The sequence below is a fragment of the Bufo gargarizans genome, chromosome 1 (genome assembly GCF_014858855.1).
Source record: "Bufo gargarizans isolate SCDJY-AF-19 chromosome 1, ASM1485885v1, whole genome shotgun sequence".
NCBI lineage: Eukaryota > Metazoa > Chordata > Amphibia > Anura > Bufonidae > Bufo > Bufo gargarizans.
Window position 1 is genome coordinate 41,171,256 of NC_058080.1, and position 18,432 is coordinate 41,189,687.

Here is an 18,432-nt window from a genome sequence, read left to right on the forward strand (position 1 = left end):
ATAGCTCCTAACGTATAGTCCGCAGGTCTCTTCCATTAGGTCTGCCATTGACTCTCAGCTGGAGACTGATCCCCAACTTGCCAAGACCAGTAGGCAATATTTTAAAGGGGTTTTCTGGGACTTTGCACAGGTCATCAATATCCGATGGCTAAAGGGGGCAAAGCTCTCCGACAATAGACAATCCCATTTCAATGGGACGGATATCTCCTAAACAAGTGTACAGGAACGAACCGTCCCATTGAAATGAATGGGATGGCTTGGGTGTAATTACACCTGCTCACCACTGCAGATGCGACGGCGAGCAGGTAAACAGTGAAGAAGAGGCAGCGCTGGCAGGGAGCGCGCTTTCTCTTCATACAGCTGATCGGCGGGGGTGCCGGGTGTCGGATCCCCCCCCCCCCCCCCATCTGATATTGATGACCTATCCTGAGGATAGGTCATCAATAAATATAACTTGGACAACCCATTTAACTATTTACCGGGCATAGCGCCATACATTTGGTAGTGGCTGCGTCTGGTACTGTAACTCAGTATCATTCAAGTGAAGGGGACTGAACTGCAATACCAGGAACAGCCACGACCAAATGTATGGCGCTATGCCTGGTAAACAATAAAGGTACCATAGCTTGGCAGAGTACCGTAGCCCCTTCAGTCGGCTGATCGGCAGGAGTTGGACCTTCGTGGTCATCAATAAAGTCCTGGAAAGCCATTTTAACCACTACATAACCCTCATCATCCTCATTCCACTAATCCTATTCCTAGAAGCTGAGGCATAGACAACGCCGCTCATTAAGGGCAATATCGGAAACATGAAAGGTTTATTTCCAATTGACCGTAACGTCAGATTTGAGATAATATCCTAGTGATGTCCTGTGTAGTCATTAGCCTCCTAGGCACCCAGGAAATGGAGAGGGTGTTATGGGCGGCTGCTAAGTAGCAACTGCAGGCGGAGGCAGTGTGTAGCTAGGGTTGCACCTAAACTCATTGTAGTAAGGGTGTATGCACATGGCGCAATTACCATGAAATAATGGCAGAATGGCGCTTTAGTGCTGAGTGTTCTGCCCAGCAGGGTTAGAAAATGATTCTATTTCATTCTGCCAGGGTTTTGGTATTTCTCAAGTGTTTAATGTGGTTATAGCACCATCTAGCAGTGTTAAGTTGTATTACACTTAGTTTTTCCTGTTACAAAGACTGCTGCATTGTGGGTGGTGCAAAGCATCCTGGGAAAGAGAAGCCTCCAGTCACCAGGACACATCAGCAGAGCTGTCCTTTTGCATATCTCCTTCTTAAACTCCACCATCCTTGTAAAAGCATATCTCTTTTGCCAATCAATCGCACACTTGTACAATCTCTCACTCACGCGCAGAGAGTACAACCTGTTGACCAATAAACAAGTTAGTCTACAAAGAACAGTCCTCTTATTTGAAAGCCAGGAATGGTTTATGCTGAATGTCAGACTGCACACTGTGTGAATGTCTATGAAGACAGAACACTGAGATACCAGGAAAAAATAGTTTTTTTCGTAATTGCATCAATAAACTGCAATTTGACTGCATCCTGTGAACATACTCAAGATTTGTTCTAAAAATTCAAAGGGGGTTGTCCCACGAAAAATGTTCCACCGTTTTCAAACCAACATGTGGATCTGAATACTTTTGTAATTGCATGTAATTAAAAATCTAGTATAGCCAGTGAGCTATTCACTGAAATCTATCTGTATAGTGCCACCTGCTGTTTGTCCTTTTCCTTATTTCTCTGTCCGCTTCACAGACGTGGACACACATGGTCAGTTCTATAGTAACATGTATCTGTAGCGCTACCTGCTGTTTGTTCTTTTTCTTATTTCTCTGTCCACTTCACCGAGGTGGTCACACATGCTCAGTTCCATCCTTCAATTGCCTCCTGAGCCCTGATAGGGAGAGAGCTCCAGCAGAAAGTACACGCCCCCTGTCAGGGGTGTTACTTGAAAATGCTGGGACCCTAGCAAACTTTTAAAAGTCACTCTCTCCTCCCCAAGTAAATTTTAGAACCCCAGTGAGAACTTTATGTACTGGATGACACAGGACTTGACCCATTAAATCAGACTTGCTTTGCATGTAACGAGGTGGCTGATTTTATATAAAATCTTGCCACTTTTCAGTAAGTTTATGATTCCCAATTACAAATGATATTTCCAGCCTATTGGAAAATGAACAGACTGACCTGCTGAAGGACACTGAGCTGGATGTGGGAACTATTAGGACTAATTATAAGAGGTTATAGGATCTGATTTCTTTTTTATGTTTAAGAAATAGCACCACTCATGTGCATATGATATGTCTGCTATTACAGCATTCACTGCAGACACAATCAATGGAAAGTGGTGTTTTATCTGGAAAAAAAAGCACTTTTTTTTAAATCTCATACAACCAGGCGTTGTCCCATTACAACAACTTGTCCCCTATTCACATGTATTGTAAGAGTATTTTGTAAGTACTGATTGGTTCTTTTCCTTTAATTCTGTTCCCTTTTATTATTACCATTCTGTGTAATGATGTGCCTTGCAATGTAGCGGTTTAGAGAGAGTACCCATCCCCCACTATGCTCATAAGAACACATTCCTGAGTGATCTCAGAGACATGCATGTTACACACTGGAGGAGGGCCTGATGGGAATAACTGTGGTCTGTACTAAAGCGCCATTCTGCCAATTAATCCGGATTTGACCAGGCACTTCATCCCAGGTAGGATGTAGGTATTGATTTGCCCTAGCTATTGTACACCCTGGGGTGTCGGTCATGTGTTCTAACTTAGTAGAGAGCCATGTGTTATAGAATGATCGACCGGAACCCTACCACAGATTTAGGCTAGTGATGTTTATTCACTTTTTGTTATTCTGTATGTGATTTGTTTGTGTTATCGTATATTTAATCACACTTAAATATATTTATTCACTCGGCCTGCGTAAGCTTATTCATTCTCATATCTTTTGAATTCACTTTACGTCACATCACAGGATCAGGGATAAGTGTCTGATCAGTGGGGGTCGAATTGATGGGGCCCCTGCTGATCACAAGAATGGGAGTCTGTGCTCCACTGTTTGAATGGCCTGGTGGACACATAAGGGGAGATTTATCAAGAACGGTGCTATCTGCGCTGGTTTTAATATCCCCTGCAGACTCAGGCCTCATCATAAATTAGGGACATCATCCAGCAGTCCTTGCACCTAAACAGAAATCTACGGCAGCTCTAAGCGACTTTTTAACGCCACTTTTCAGGTGCACCTCTATTGGGTGCTGAACATGGCCGAGCACTTGCACATGTCTTTACCGTTCCATTCAAACTGGGAACACAGGCCCCCATTCACCTGGGGCCACAGTGGTTGGATCCCTGATGATCAGACACTTATCCCCTATCCTGTGGATCTTAACAGAACAACCCCTTTAAGTGAAGAATGTGGTTGGATCTTATCCAAACATTTTGGTCTATCTGTTTTCTAGGGATTGTCTCATAAAAGACAACTCCTTTTAAAATGTAGATGCCCTACATGCAATACCAGGATGGCTAGAATCCTCTATGGTCCTCTATGGCTAGAATCCTTCTATGGTCCTGCTCATAGAAGGAAGTCCCAACAGGTGGAACCCCCTCTATGATGTCTATATTCCCCAACTGGGCATATGAGCAGGGGCTGTCTTTATAAGAGAGGGAACAGTAAAGCAATATTTACAATATAAAGCATAAAGCAAAGGAAAGTGGACGGGCTTTATGGTGTGACACTACTGCTGCGCTCAGACACTTACGCTGGTTTCACACGGGCATTGCGGAAAAAGATGCGGGTGCGTAGCGGGAACATGCGCGATTTTTCAGCGTGAGTGCAAAACATTCATAGAAGTTCGGGTTTGGGTTAGATGTTGTGTAGATTGCATTATTTTCCCTTATAACATGGTTATAAGGGAAAATAATAGCATTCTTAATACAGAATGCATAGTACAATAGCGCTGGAGGGGTTAAAAAATAAATAAATAATAATTTAACTTACCTTAATCCACTTCTCTTCTGTCTTCTTCTTTGAGGAATAGGACCTTTGATGACGTCACTGCACTCATCACATGGTCCATCACATGAACTTTTACAATGGTGATGGATCATGTGACGGACCATGTGATGAGCGTAGTGACATCACCACTGGTCTTTTTCCTGTGCACAGCAAAGATGAAGACAGAAGAGAAGCCGGGCTGCGCGAACAAGGGAATTAAGGTGAGTTAAATTATTTTTATTTTTTTTTAACCCCTCCAGCCCTATTGTACTATGCATTCTGTATTAAGAATGCTATTATTTTCCCTTATAACCATGTTATAAGGGAAAATAATAGAGATCGGGTCTCCATCCCGATCGTCTCCTAGCAACTATGCGTGAAAATCGCACCGCATCCGCACTTGCTTGCGGATGCTTTTATTTTCACGCAGCGCTATTCACTTCTATGGGGCCTGCGTTGCGTGGAAAACGCACAATATAGAGTATGCTGGGATTTTCACACTACGCACAAGTGATGCGTGAAAATCACCGCTCGACTGCACAGCCCCATTGAAGTGAATGGGTCCGGATTCAGCGCGGTTGAAATGCGTTCACCTCACGCATTGCACCCGCGCAGAAATCTTGCCCGTGTGAAACCAGCCTTAGACCTCTCCCCACCTCTGCTCCCTCTCACAGCACACAGCCTCCCATAGACATTGAGGCACAGATACTGCAGCTGCACGCCCTCCTCCTCATATATCATTTACAGTATTACACTTGATGAAGTTATTGGTTCCTGAACATTTACAGAGAGCCTGCAGACTGGTGAATGGGAACGACGTACCACTGGAAGGTGAGGGAGATGCTACCTTCCTCCTATAACATATATACACAGTTTCATGTAGTCACGTGTACTATTGAGGTACGAGTTAAAGTATACAAATACATCACAGCAATCTCAGCTACACCACACTGCAAAACCTGCATGCAGAGTGACCACAGGGGGTGCTAGACTTCTCTACTGTACTGCTAGGGGCTGACAAGGGCTGTGTTCACACTAATGTTTATCTGTGTGCTTTTTCTAAGATAGGTTTTGAAAAAAATCCTAGATTTTGAGGGGCTCAGTTAAGACCCCTGACTCCATGTTTCCTATTTGCAGCAGAGAGGTGGCCAAACAGGCACGTTCAGTTTCCATCATAGTCTATGGGAGATAGAGAATCCCAGGAGTCCTGATTAGCACTGATGCCTAGGGTCCTGGGTTCGACCACAGACAATCGGCATGGAGTCTGTATGTTCTCCCCATGTTTTTGTGGGTTTCCTCTGGGTCCTCCTGTACTGCAAAATCAACAGACTGATGTGACTGATAATGATCTGTGTACAGTGCGGCGGAATATGTTGGTGGTATATCCGCAGCAGTAAATAAATCCATAAGTAATAAGCAGAGCATACGTATGGACATACTGTACAGTATACATTTGGAAGAATGTCATGTATGTCAGGATTCAGGACTGAGTACAGTCCGAAACGCGTTGACTGGTGTAGGGAGATGTCCTGCTGTTTGTTATTTTTGGACTTATTAAAAAATATTTGAAATAAAAAATTATGGTTTTAAGACCCGAGTGCTGGACCCACTAATATGTTTCTGCATTTGGAAGAGGGTATCAAGGAGCCTAGGGTGAGCAACTGATGGCCATTATTTTCCCACCGCTGCTCTAAAAAAAAATCACAAAAGAAGTTCCAAAAAAATGATGATTTTATGTATAATGATTTCATCACTTGTCCAATATGCATTAAAAAATCTAAAAAAAAACAACAACGCAGCAGACGGACACTAGTGTGAACCCTGTCCTTTACAGCACAGTGGTGTTACTACCAGGCACACAAGGCACTCAGGTTATCAGACTGCTATCACATTACTGTCAGTCCAGAGAAGCCATATCCAGGGCTGTAAGCGGCACAGGTGCCAGAGGGATCACTCACCTCGTATGAATTTTCCAGAAGAGCAACACGTACACACTGTAAAAAGGGCCAACGTCATACATCTGATCATAAAGTGTAATTTATCACTTCCTCTTAGGCTAGGAAGGTTTGATTACATTTCCATGATGTCTTTTCATGGACCATATATTACAGATTGTCTCTACCCTACCTGCAGCTTTCTGCTGAGCTCACCGTCGCCTCACTGTCATGGTATATCAGTAGTAATAAGTCAACCAGACTGGTAATTTTTTCTTGAAGACGTTGCGCTAGTTATCCGATGGGCTTTCTCAATTACAATTCTAACTGAGAAAGCCAGTTGGATGACCTCTTCAAGAAGAAAAAAATACAAGTCCAGTTGACTTACTAGTGATATACCATGACCTAGATGAATGAGAACCTTCACAGACATGTGTCCGATCCTTTGTTCTCAAGGAAGATAAGCCAGAAGTGCTGTGGTCTGGTCGGTTCTGAAGGGTACTAGCTCTGAAGTGCAGTTGGGGATATAAGCTACTTACAAAACGTTAGGGATATTTGGCTTGTGGGTAAAATTTCAGAATGAACCTAAAATGCACTCTAACCTTTACAGGTGACCTGAATGTGACCTTCTCTAAACTTTTGAATGCACATGTCCAACTGTTCAGTGTTTCAGTACGTTTTGCACAACTTGCTGTTCTCTAACAAGGAGCTTAATGGCAAAATAACATGAATCCATGAATCGCTCAATAAATTTCCTGGGTCAATTGGAATGGGTATTTAAACAGTCCTCCTCATCATGCTGTTCACATTTTGACATCATGAGACCAAGATGACACCTAACAATTGATCAACGGTATCTCGCCATTGCGAGGCTTCAAGCAGGATGTTCTCAGACGGAAGTGGCCACTGAGCTTAGAGTGTCACCCAGTGTCATCAGCAGGTTGCAACAGAGATACAGAGAGGTGGACGTCCTTTGGCCACATACCACACTGATGACCACTTCATTGTGAACAATGCCCTGCGGAACCAGATCATGAATGCCACACAATTCCAGACACATTTAAGGGAGATGAGAGACACCCAAGTGTCATGTCAGACCATTCAAAACAGTTTACATCAGCGTGGTCTGTGTGCTAGACGACCTGCAAGGGTACCTGACCACACCACCAGGCACAGGCGTCATCGTCTTGCATGGGCCAGGGAGCATCTACGCTGGACGAGGGATCAGTGGGCCTCAGTGCTGTTCACTGATGAAAGTCAGGGCAGAAATGATGGCCACTACCAATGTTAGAGAAGTTAAGGAGAGCGCTATGCATCAGCCACTGTTGTCACCAGACGAGCCTTTGGTGGTGGTGGTGGTATTACAGTCTGGGCAGGTGTGTCTAGTCAATACAGAACTGCCCTACACTGTGTGAATGGTACAGTGACAAGCCCATACTACTTGAATAACATCATTAATCCAGTCATTGTGCCTCTGCATGAACAACACAGGCCTAATTTCATCTTCATGGATGACAATTCAACAGCTCATTGAGGTCGCATCATTAGGGAATGGCTGCTGGAGACTGGGGAACCTCAAATGGAGTGGCCTGCACTTTCTCCAGACCTGAATCCTATTGAAAACCTATGGGATCAGCTGAGATGCCGTGTAGAGGCTCGTAACTCTGTACCGCAGAACCTCAATGACCTGAGGGCTGCCCTTCAAGAAGAGTGGGATGCCATGCCTCAGCAGACAATAAGTCGACTTGTAAACAGCAGGAGACGTCGTTGCTTAAGGTCACATAACAAGTTACTGAGACATTGACATTTTCTGTTGGGGTATACCCACCACTGGTGTTGGCTTTTGTTTCAATAAATTGATGAGGAAATCGCCATTTCTGCTTCTACTTAAATGCCCGACTTTCCTGATATAATATCACTGTAGTGGGAACTTTTACTTTTTCCATATATATTTTACCTGAAAGCCAAATATCCCAAACTTTTTGTGAGTAGTGTATATACACAGTATGGTTGACTGGGCAGATTATAGACATTGATGGGGGAATTGATCATGAGGGTAATATCTGAAGTTTTGTTGGTGTACTTTGTGGCAGATTTATCAAATGCCACGAGTTGCTTGTGAGATCAGTTTGGTTATCAGATATCCGTATATGAACAGATCTGTCAGTGTCAAAATGATGTCATCGTCATATACTGATCACATAATGATAGGATTATGATCATGTGCTAATGAGGGAGCGCTGACCGCACACATGTCCTCTGTACATAACAGTACTAGTGATCTCACTAATACCAGACGTCGCAGGAGATGTGACAATCAGCTCTCTGTCCCTTTCTCTGGTATACAGGACGCGTTTCATTATGCTTTATTAAGGGAAAGTCACTTGAGCCGAGATTCTCTAGATGAGATGATGTTATAGACTGCGGCCATGAAACAGTCCACTGAAGATCTAGTCTTTTGATGGCTCCTATTTGACAGCAGCAGTGGAGAACCCTGTGTCCACCACAACTGGCACCTTGAGGGACCATTTTGTGGACACGATTGCACTAGTTGTATCTGTGCAGAATATTAGATGATCATAAGAAACACCATCCTTTTATTTAAGCTGCATAGTCAAGTACTGTTCATGCAAGACAGGTTCTCAAAGGCTCTTGTCTTAAAGAGGATCCGTCACCTCTCCTGACATGTCTGTTTTAGTAACTACTTGCATTCACCCATGTAATAACATGTCTGGAGCATCTATTCATACAAATCTATGATGTGAAATTCCTTTATTATTCCTGCTAGAAGTTATGAATTTATTACTGGCAGTTTGCAATGAAGGTCCATATGGTTGTTACCAGTTGGGGGTGTGACTGTGTGACACTATCCAATCAGTGCTGCCAGTGTCAGACTGTGCAGGGACACACCCTCATCTAGTAACATCCATCTGGACCTTCTTAGAAATACGTTCATAACTTCACACATGAATATTAGGGGAATGGCATAACCTAGAGTCATAAGAATAGAGGCTCCAGGATTGATATTACATGGGGGATGAAGGGACGGCTCCTCTTTAAGAAATATAGTACAACTTTTACAGGATTCTTGCCACTTTCTTGACAGTGCAACATGCCCTATTCTTTTGTCTTTGTGGCACAATGTTGGTGCCCCCACAGATTCAGGTCTCCTAACCCTTGACACGGATGCGGTCTACCTTTGAGTATCTCCACACCACCTTCTTAACAGTGCCCAGAGCAACAGATATAAGTGCAGATGCTAAGTTTATACGATAAGTTTAGGCCTATTAGACTGCATGATTATTAGCGCAATTATCGGGAACAAGCGTTCATGGGAATGCCCATTCAGGATAATTGGCTTTTAGAATCGAGCAGGCGGTAAAAGAGCAAACACGCGTTCATCAGTATAATTATCGGCAGCACATCTCCCTGTGTAATCAGAGTGAATTAGAACAGGATAATGCCTGTATTAGACAGGAGATCAGCAAGCGATTGTTGGGAGAGAAGCGTTCCTTCCCGGCAATCGCCTGCTCGCTAGCGGCAGAGACCTCTGCTATTACATGCAGTGATCTCCTCCGCAGCATGGAGAGGAGCGATCATTATGCCATTGCTCGTCCCCATGCTGTCTAGTGTTTGCCGGCAGCACAGCCATGCTTAAAAATCACAATTGCCCGATGAATGAGCGTTTGCCCGTTCACTGGGCAATCGGTGGCAGTATTACACTGCAAGATGATCGCTAATGAGCGTTCATGTGAACCCTCATTAATGATTATTGGCCAGTGTAATACGGCCTTAAGGGAGGAACGACTGTGGTAGCGATCATTCCTCCGGCATCTACTTTGCATCGGCCTGTGCAAATGAGCACCATCAACAAAAGGCTTGGGGAACCCCTAAGCCCCCAACAGCAGAACCCTTGATTGACTGGTATACAGGCTGACCCTGCTCTATTGAACACAGAATCCTGCTGAGAACCGAAATTGGGGTGCATAAAAGACACAGCTGAATCCAACATTGGCCAAATCTGCCAATTTCATCGCCATGCGTATAGGGTTACTTCTCCCAACGGCAAATATCGTGAAGAAGGTTCAAGCATACTGGACTTCAAGACCCCCAATCCTTTGTCTGGTGGCAGCTTTTCTCCCTTCCATTCCCTACTGAGTAAGGGTTACTCAGGTGGGACCATGGGCCTAGACTCCTCAAGATCCCTGTAGCAGAGGGGCACTTGGTGTTTTTCTTTGTGCCAAGCCCTTTACCATTTAGCTTGGAGATATGCTGGTTATTTTCCAGACCTGGCACCTCCAGGTAGGTTCATCTACTCCTGCATCAATCTCACCGCAGAGACACAACCCTGCTAGTTACTAATGAAGTCAGCATTCTCACATTGCCATGAATGGTGGAAGCTATAAGACAGGATGACATGAGGGAGCAGGGTAACACAGGGTCATATGTGTACCAACCTGAGGGTTCGCTGCCCTGCGTTGCGCTTCGGGATAACTTAGCCTTGGTCGATTTGCTTGTTGTCCTTGCTGTGACCGGAGAGGCTGAGGGGCTATCACCACGAATTAGGGAGAGGTCCTGCATGCTGAAGCTCCTTAGTCTGTCTGACAGTGCTCCCTGCCCCTTGGGGGAAAAGAAAATATATGTTTTTTTCAGAAATAGCCATAAAAAGTAGGACACACATCTAACTAAACACTAATTTCATCCAAGAAACACCTAATTGCACTGGATTTTAATGATATTGTACAGTTCTAAGGGTTGTCAGGAATTAGAAACAGCGCCACTCTTGTCCTTGGTCAGTACGTGGCATTGCAGTTCAGCCTATCTCTGTATGCATTTGGGGGTCTTAGTGACCAAGCATAATTTTTTCATTGTTGCATTCCAAGAGCTAACATTTTTTTTCAGTTTTCCATCGATTGAAGGCCGTTAGAAGGCTTGTTTTTTATTTTTTGGACATAACTTACTGATTAACTTCTATTAGTTCTTTCTAGGGAGGGGTGAGAGTTTTTACATAGTAAATTTTGAGACATTCAATTTGCATAATTAATAACGATAACTTTATTCTCAGGGTCAGTACGATTACAGCTGATACCAAAGACAAATAGTTTTCTTTAGGTTTTGCTACTATTGCACAACCCCCCCCCCCATTTTTTAAGAAAATGTTTTTGCATTGCCGCATCTCAAGAACCATAACTTTTTTATTTTTTCTCTCTAAAGCTGTGTCAGGGCTTGATTTTTTTGCAGGATGACTTTTCATTGGCAGCATTTTGGGGTAACATAACACTTTTTAAATCACCTTTTATTTAATTTTTGTTCATGGTGAATAAGTAAAAAAAAAAAAGCAAATATGTATTTTTTTTATGCTGTTCACCGTGCGGGATAAATTACATGATAATTATATTGTGTGGAGCAATGCCAAATATGTGGATAGGATATTTTTTTCCATTGAAGAGCATTTTTTTTAGGGAAAATGTTTTTTTTCTTTCTTTCTTTTACTTTAGAGATTTTTTAAAATAAAACTTTAAGAGGGTAATTTATTAAGACCGATGTTTAAGACGCCGGTCATAATAACCCATATATCTGGAGGTGGATCCGCTGAAGTCATGTAAAGACGCAGGCCTCTACATAATTTCGGTGGATCCTCCACCAGTTCTAAATGTAAGAAAGTTTTCTTGCTGTCTTACATTTAGATCATTGGCTACACCTAAAACAGGCATAGAAAAAGTTAAATGAGACGGGCCTACCGGCCCTTCCCTTCCCCACGCGCGCAACACCCACTGTTTTAGACCTGGCGTGAGCGGGAAAAAGTCGCAGTTTGCAGGGCAAAGGACCTTTGCGCCGCAATCTGCGCCAGATATATGCCTAATTTAATAAATATAAATTGAGGAGGCACAAACATTTTAAACAACTTGATAAACGCCAGAGCCGTGAACTAGGTATTCCTATGGATTTGTTAGCTGATGTCCGACTAATATATGACCTTAAAATTGAAACGGACTTAGAGACGGTCAAAGGACCGTTCACTAAGCTAAGACTTAAGAGTAACAAGATGCCTCCCAATACAGGTGAAATTTCTTGTATAGATGTCTTCCTTAAAATGGTATTGAAGGATTTTAAAGGATTAAAATTACCAACCAACTATTGTAATTGTGGTCAAGTCATGACCACCGCCATTTCCAATCTTGAAAAAGACCCCAATATAATAATAAAACCATCTGATAAAGGGGGAAATACGGTGGTCATGAATTGTTCTCAGTATAAGTAAATGTGCAAATCCCTGCTTAAGGATAGGGACACATATGAGATACTAACCAAGGATCCAACAGATACTTATAGATGGGAGCTTAAAGCAATTTTGGATGAGGCCAAACAGCTCCAACTTATCACATTGGATGAATATAATTTTTTGCTACATCCATTTCTTCCTAAATTACACAAAGGGCTTACGCCTTTAAAAGGCAGGTCCATTGTGTCAGGGATCGGGAATGTTTGCCAAAATATAGGCATCTACATCGATCGAGTATTAGCTCCTTTTGTTTCAGCGTTACCATCATATACTCGTGACACAACTGATTTGTTGAAACGAATAGAGAGAGAGTCCAGCCTCCTTTCAGGCATCGATGTGGAGGCACTATATTCCTTGATCCCTCATGAACTGGGGATTAAGGCTGTTGACCAATTTTTGCAGACTCCTGGCTCGTCAACACCGTGCCCACAGCCTTTTTGTCCTCCGTATTCTTGAATTTGCCCTGACTAAGAAAGTTTTTAGCTTTAACAATAAGCTCTACCACCAGCTCAGGGGCACCGCGATGGGGAGCTCTTGTGCCCCATCGTACACTAATTTGTTCCTGGGCTGGTGGGAGGAGACGATTGTGTTTACGGATGAGACATTGGAAGCTACACGTACAATAGGCCTGTGGGCACGGTACATAGATGACGTCTTCATTATATGGAATGGAATTAAGGCCGATTTTGAATCCTTTGTGATGACTCTGAATTGTAACCAGATTGGACTAAGATTCACTTGTGAATCTGATAGCTTTTCGTTACCTTTATTGGGCGTTAGTTGCCCTTACACCTCTTTACCTCCTTTTAGGTCTAACTCTCAGAGCCTATCCATCTATAGCTCTTTTTTAATATACAGGGATAATTGCTATCTGACCCTTAGCTATATCTGATTATTACTTTATTATTTTGTTTTTGTAAACTCACAAATGTAACGGATTATATTTAATAAGTGTGGTGTATTTTGAGAAAAGCATCCATAAGTATAACCCCACTGCCAGCCTTGTACCCTGATTGGTAATTGCCTCACAAGTTTCCCAAAATCCGCTTTTTCTCCCCCCTTTTGGGTGTGGGTTGTATTGTAACCATTGACACTTTCATCTGCGTAATTTCTTAGCACCCGGGATGCTTTGCCTCTGTGCTGGCGTCCCGGTTGCTTAGCACCCAGACGCGCCCTCTTCCTTCACCGAATCTCCGCCTCACGTGATCCTTCCAGGGGTCACATGATCCGGTCACATGACCAGAACGCGGGTCATGTGACGGGGTGCGTCCTTATAAGACGGCGCACTAGATCGCACATGGCGCTGCCAGGCGACTCCCCCGTCAACATGGGGGGTACACACATCCTGTTCCACTGACAGGTCTGCGGTTTTTGAGGTGTACGCCACATTGGCTTAGTATCTGGGCATCTCCTCTATATTTTGGACCTAATCCCTTTTTTTTTTGTCATCATTGCCCCATCATTTTTGTTATGTTTCATTATTTTTTTCATGACATTGGAGGGCAAATTACCCCTATATTTGGAGTCTCCCCTGATGAGTTATCTAACGAAACGTGGCACGTCGGGACTTCCTTTTTGAGGGTTTCTATAGGGATACTGCCCGGGTATAGGGTCAGGTATCCGGACAGGGTCGCCCTTTTCGGGGCGAGTGCTCTGTATAGATAGGCAGGCCATTCCTAGCCCCCTTCCTTGCACTTAGGGCAAAATAGGGATAGTTTCCCGACGCCTACTGTATACAACTGCTGGTCTGACACGGAGATCCACCATTATCTGGAACCATCATTCTGCATTTTGAAACCACCCTGCACCACAGGACTGGGAAGATTGTTCCGATTTTTATATTATTAACAAACGGTGGATCTTCAGGATTGATATACTGGTATTGTAATTTTATTGCTTATTTGTGTTGGTTGAATAATGGTGTAGTCGTCATTTTAGTATTTATTATTCAGATTAAGGCCGAATGCACACGGCCGTGTTTCACGGCCGTGAGCGGTCCGTGGTAACTCGGGCTGGATTCCTGCTGAAAGCAGAAGCGCACAGGCGTCATTGGTTGCTATGACGCCGTGCACTTCTGCTCTCAGCAGGAATCCAGCCCGTGTTACCACGGACCGCTCACGGCCGTGTGCATACGGCCTAAAGGTTACGTTTTACCGTAATTCCCCTCCCCTTGCTAGGGGCTTTTGTTTTCTAATCTTCGACAAAGGCAAGACCACCTCTTCCAATCAGATATTAATGGCTTCTTCTCAGGATAGGAAATCAATATCTTGAAACTGAAAAAAACCTTTAAAGGAGTTGTCCCACAAATGTATAACTCTTTTTACTCTTTATCTGGAGGACTTTCTTTCCTTTCTGTGGGTGGGCAGCAGCTCATCAAGCGCCTGCATCTCCCAGGGTCCCCTCCAATTAGCTCTTGTTAACCCTCTTCCTCTCCTGCGTACAAAATAGTCCAAGAGATATTGTATGTAAGGCACCCACATTTTCCTTCTTCACTGTCTAGACGGAGATATAGCTCCACTATGAGATCACTAGGCCAGCTCTGAGGGCCAGAAGAAAGCAGGGAATCTTCTGCATTCAGTCCACCCCTGAATGCAGGAGAAGGTGAATCAGAAGGATAAACAGCATTGAGCGCAACCAAAGAGGAAAATATAATGTACATAAAATAACAAACAATAGTTTTTATTCCATATACCGTATATTGCAATAACTCATTTGAAATTTTTTATTCATTGCATAGGAATAAGTTTTGTGGTATAACCCCATTAAATAGGACCTGTATTAATGTATATAGTGAGCTCCACCTAGTGGTGACTGTAAGCAGACAGACTTTTAATGCACGGTTTATTGTCATATTGTTTACTAACACATTAGGTATTGTTGGAATATTTTCTTCTTGTATGGAGTGGTCTCTACTTATAACATAGGAGATGCATTTTATTGTATATACATATATCATTTAACTTTGAGAAGAGTTACCCTCCTAAATAAATGGGCTTATCAGCACCCGGCAAACCCGGGCCCACTCAGGTCTATGCTGAAGATCGCTGTACGGGGAATCCCCCAGTAGAACTGACCAGTCAGGACTCTAGTTCCCTGCTTAGGAGTCCCTGCTCTGACTCCATATATGGCTATGTCCATATATGGAGTCAGTGCTATAAACATGAAGGGGGTATCCCCAAGCATTATCAGTATGCTTGGGGACACCCAGTGTATTTAAGTCTAATTTAGCCTCTATTTCTGAAATGTTTCTGCCGATATTTGAACTCACAACCTTCTACATTAGAGGCAAGAACCTTAACGACTGAGCTTTGAAGCTCAATGCTGAACTGTGCTAGAAAAACCTCACAGTAGTTTCTCATGTATTAGGTATTCCTATACAGCAGAAGAATAATTTTATATATTTTTTTGTAATTGTTAAAAAATGTATGGCACAAAATAAATGTGTCATTACTAAAATTGATTTTATATATATATATATATATATATATATATATATATATATATACACATATACACTATATATATATATATAATCATACTTCTCATATATATGAATGCATATTATGTGGGAAACTACTACTGAGGTTTTTATCCATAATATATGTGCAGCAGGTTAACATGAAGCTCTATAGCCCAGTGGTTAAGGTTCTTGACTTTACTGTAGAAGGCTGTGAGTTTGAATCCCAGCATAATCATTTCAAAAATAGAGGCTAAATAAAACTTAGACACACCAACCTTTTTAATTTGTGTAACTATTATTTTTTGTTGGGGAAGGTGGCAACCCTAACAGAACCCCTGCTCCCCGGTGACCCCCATAACGTTTTTTTATAGTTATGTCTACAGAGACGTGTGGGGGCTCATTTGAGGGAATTCTGTCTTTTTTTATAATACCATTTTGGGGTGTGTATGACTTTTATTCAATATTCTTGAAAAATAAAATGAAAAAACGGCAAATCAGCCTTTTTTTATTTATTTCTGTTACATCCTTCACCATATGGGCTAACTTTTTTTTATATTTTAATAGTATGGGAGTTTTCGCATGCAACGATGCCCATAATTATATTCTTTTTTGTTCATTTTTGGGGAAAGAGTGGTGATTTTACGTTTTTTTATATTTTCAAAACTTTTTATTTTTTACCTTTTTTTAAAAAAATTTTCATTCAGATTGCAACTTATACAGAATAATGGAAATTGCTCTGTTATTCTCTATAGAAATCACTATATCACAGTTTAGTGCTGCCACCTAGTGGCCTGAATTGGGATATATTAACAATGAGCCTGGAAGCTTTCCCTGATCTCCGCTGGGGGAAAGCGCATCTGAGCATGAAGCCTGCTCTTCTGTTTTTTAACACATTTGACAAATGCCACAAGGGGGCCCACTGAGATTTATCGCCCAAGGGCCCACATCAACCTGGGGCCGGCCCTGCTTATCACAGTACTCATCTCAGCTCCAAGGAGCATGGCGTGTAGTCAGTTCCCATCCATCTCTAATAGACATAGTCAAAACATGTCATTAGAAGTATAAAATACGGCTGGAATATTCTGAGAGTAGAAACCAAATCTTATTTTTTTTAATACTATTTATTTATTCAGTTTTAATACAACATAGAAACCAAATCTTAAGACTCCGGAGACGAGAGTTTATATCACTGTTTTGGCAGCGGATTTATTCCGTGCTGCCAAGTGCTGGCGGGGTTATGAATGATGTTATTCTAGGGATCTCGGTTTGCGACAGGACAGCTCCGATCATGTATAAACTGAAATTAAGTCTGTACCTAAGCCTTATCCTACCAGAGGCAGAACTTGACGATCTTGGGGCTGGATTCAAAATCCATACCGGGGCCCTCTCCACCATCATGCTCCTGGGTAATCAGAGGAGGGCTCATTGAGCCCAGATGTGGCTGCAGCCTCTGCACCCGAGACAAGTTACCTCCTTACCTATGTAAAATCTCATAGCGAGTATTTCCTCTGGGCAATATAAACCCTCAGAAATCATTCTGTCCTCCAATTAAACATTATCTTCACATAAAATATGAATGGGATTTTCAGCTTTTTATGAAAATAAGGCCTTAAAGAGGCAGTGAGGTGCTCAGATCCTGATAACCTATCCTGGGGCTAGGTCACCAACATCAGATTGGCGGGGGTCCAACACCAGGCACCCCTGCCCGTCCGCTTTGGAGATACATGCGAGCAACATGTCCTCTTCACTGTTACCTGCTCCCTGTAATAGCTGGCGGAGGTGCTGGGTGTCACACCCCTGCTGATCTGATATTGGCGACCTATCCTTTGAAGGGGTTTGTCGGAATGACTATGGTATTTAACAGATCTGCTCATTTAGGTATTTACCTCCTGTACATCTTCCCCATATTTTATTCCCCAATTTGGAGCCTCCTGACCCGTTTGCACCATGTAAACCGATCCCTCTGGTTTGTGTTCATTCTGTATGGAGCACTTCCTGTTCCTGTATCCAACCAAACCCATGATGCACTTCTCCTTCCTATACCACAACTCCAGCCCCGCCCCTACCAATACCCAGCCAGTTTATAGCTCCTCCCACCCAGCTAGTTATATAGACACTCGCCTATCACTGCCCCTAACAACACCCAGCTAGTTTATAGCCCCACCCGACCTGGTTACATAGACACTCCCCTATCACTGCCCCGCCCAGGGACATTACATCACAGAAAGAGCTATATGGACAAGGTCATGTGACCACAGCCCAGAATGGAAGATAAGAGCAATAGAGAGAAAAAAAATACATTACAAAATTACAGCGACCTTTATAAATGATTATTTTAAAGGATGTGGATGCAAAACAGAAAACCCTTTTAATCGCTGCATCATGAAAAATTCAGCAGTCTTCTAATATATGTGATTCAAGTCCTCACCATTTTCAAGACCTCTGCTTGCTGTCCGTGACGGAAATTTTTTCCAGCATCCTGAAGAGAGCTAATACTTTTCACAACTACAATTGTATCCAGTCTAGACTATTCTCTGTGACTTAAAGGGGTTCTCTGCCTTTTGCTTACTGATGATTCATCAGCTGAGTACACCCGGTCCCTGAGCGAAATCGCTCAGTGACCGGGGTACGATGGCTGCCCTGTACGGCAGGCAGCCATGTTTCCTAGGGGCACAGGGAGGTATTTCCGCCCTCCCCTGCAGCCCCGATCGCTGCTATTGGCTGGATTCCGCAGACATGCG

General features: G+C 43.0%; 1 protein-coding gene across 5 annotated transcripts in view; it reads right to left on the bottom strand.

Moving 5' to 3' along the window:
* REEP1 (receptor accessory protein 1) overlaps positions 1 to 18,432 on the bottom strand; it is a 98,539-nt gene that overhangs the window by 33,147 nt on the left and 46,960 nt on the right. For 4 of the 5 annotated variants that reach the window (XR_006390095.1, XM_044295173.1, XM_044295183.1 and 1 more), the window contains exons 6-7: positions 10,406 to 10,568; positions 5,973 to 6,008 (exon numbers count right to left, since the gene is read on the bottom strand). Coding sequence is in view for 4 of the 5 variants with exons in the window: in XM_044295173.1 (XP_044151108.1) it covers positions 5,973 to 6,008; positions 10,406 to 10,568 (199 nt within the window). In the remaining variant the exon portion in view is untranslated. The remainder of the gene's footprint in view (positions 1 to 5,972; positions 6,009 to 10,405; positions 10,569 to 18,432) is intronic. The other variant, XM_044295206.1, reaches the window with a different exon arrangement.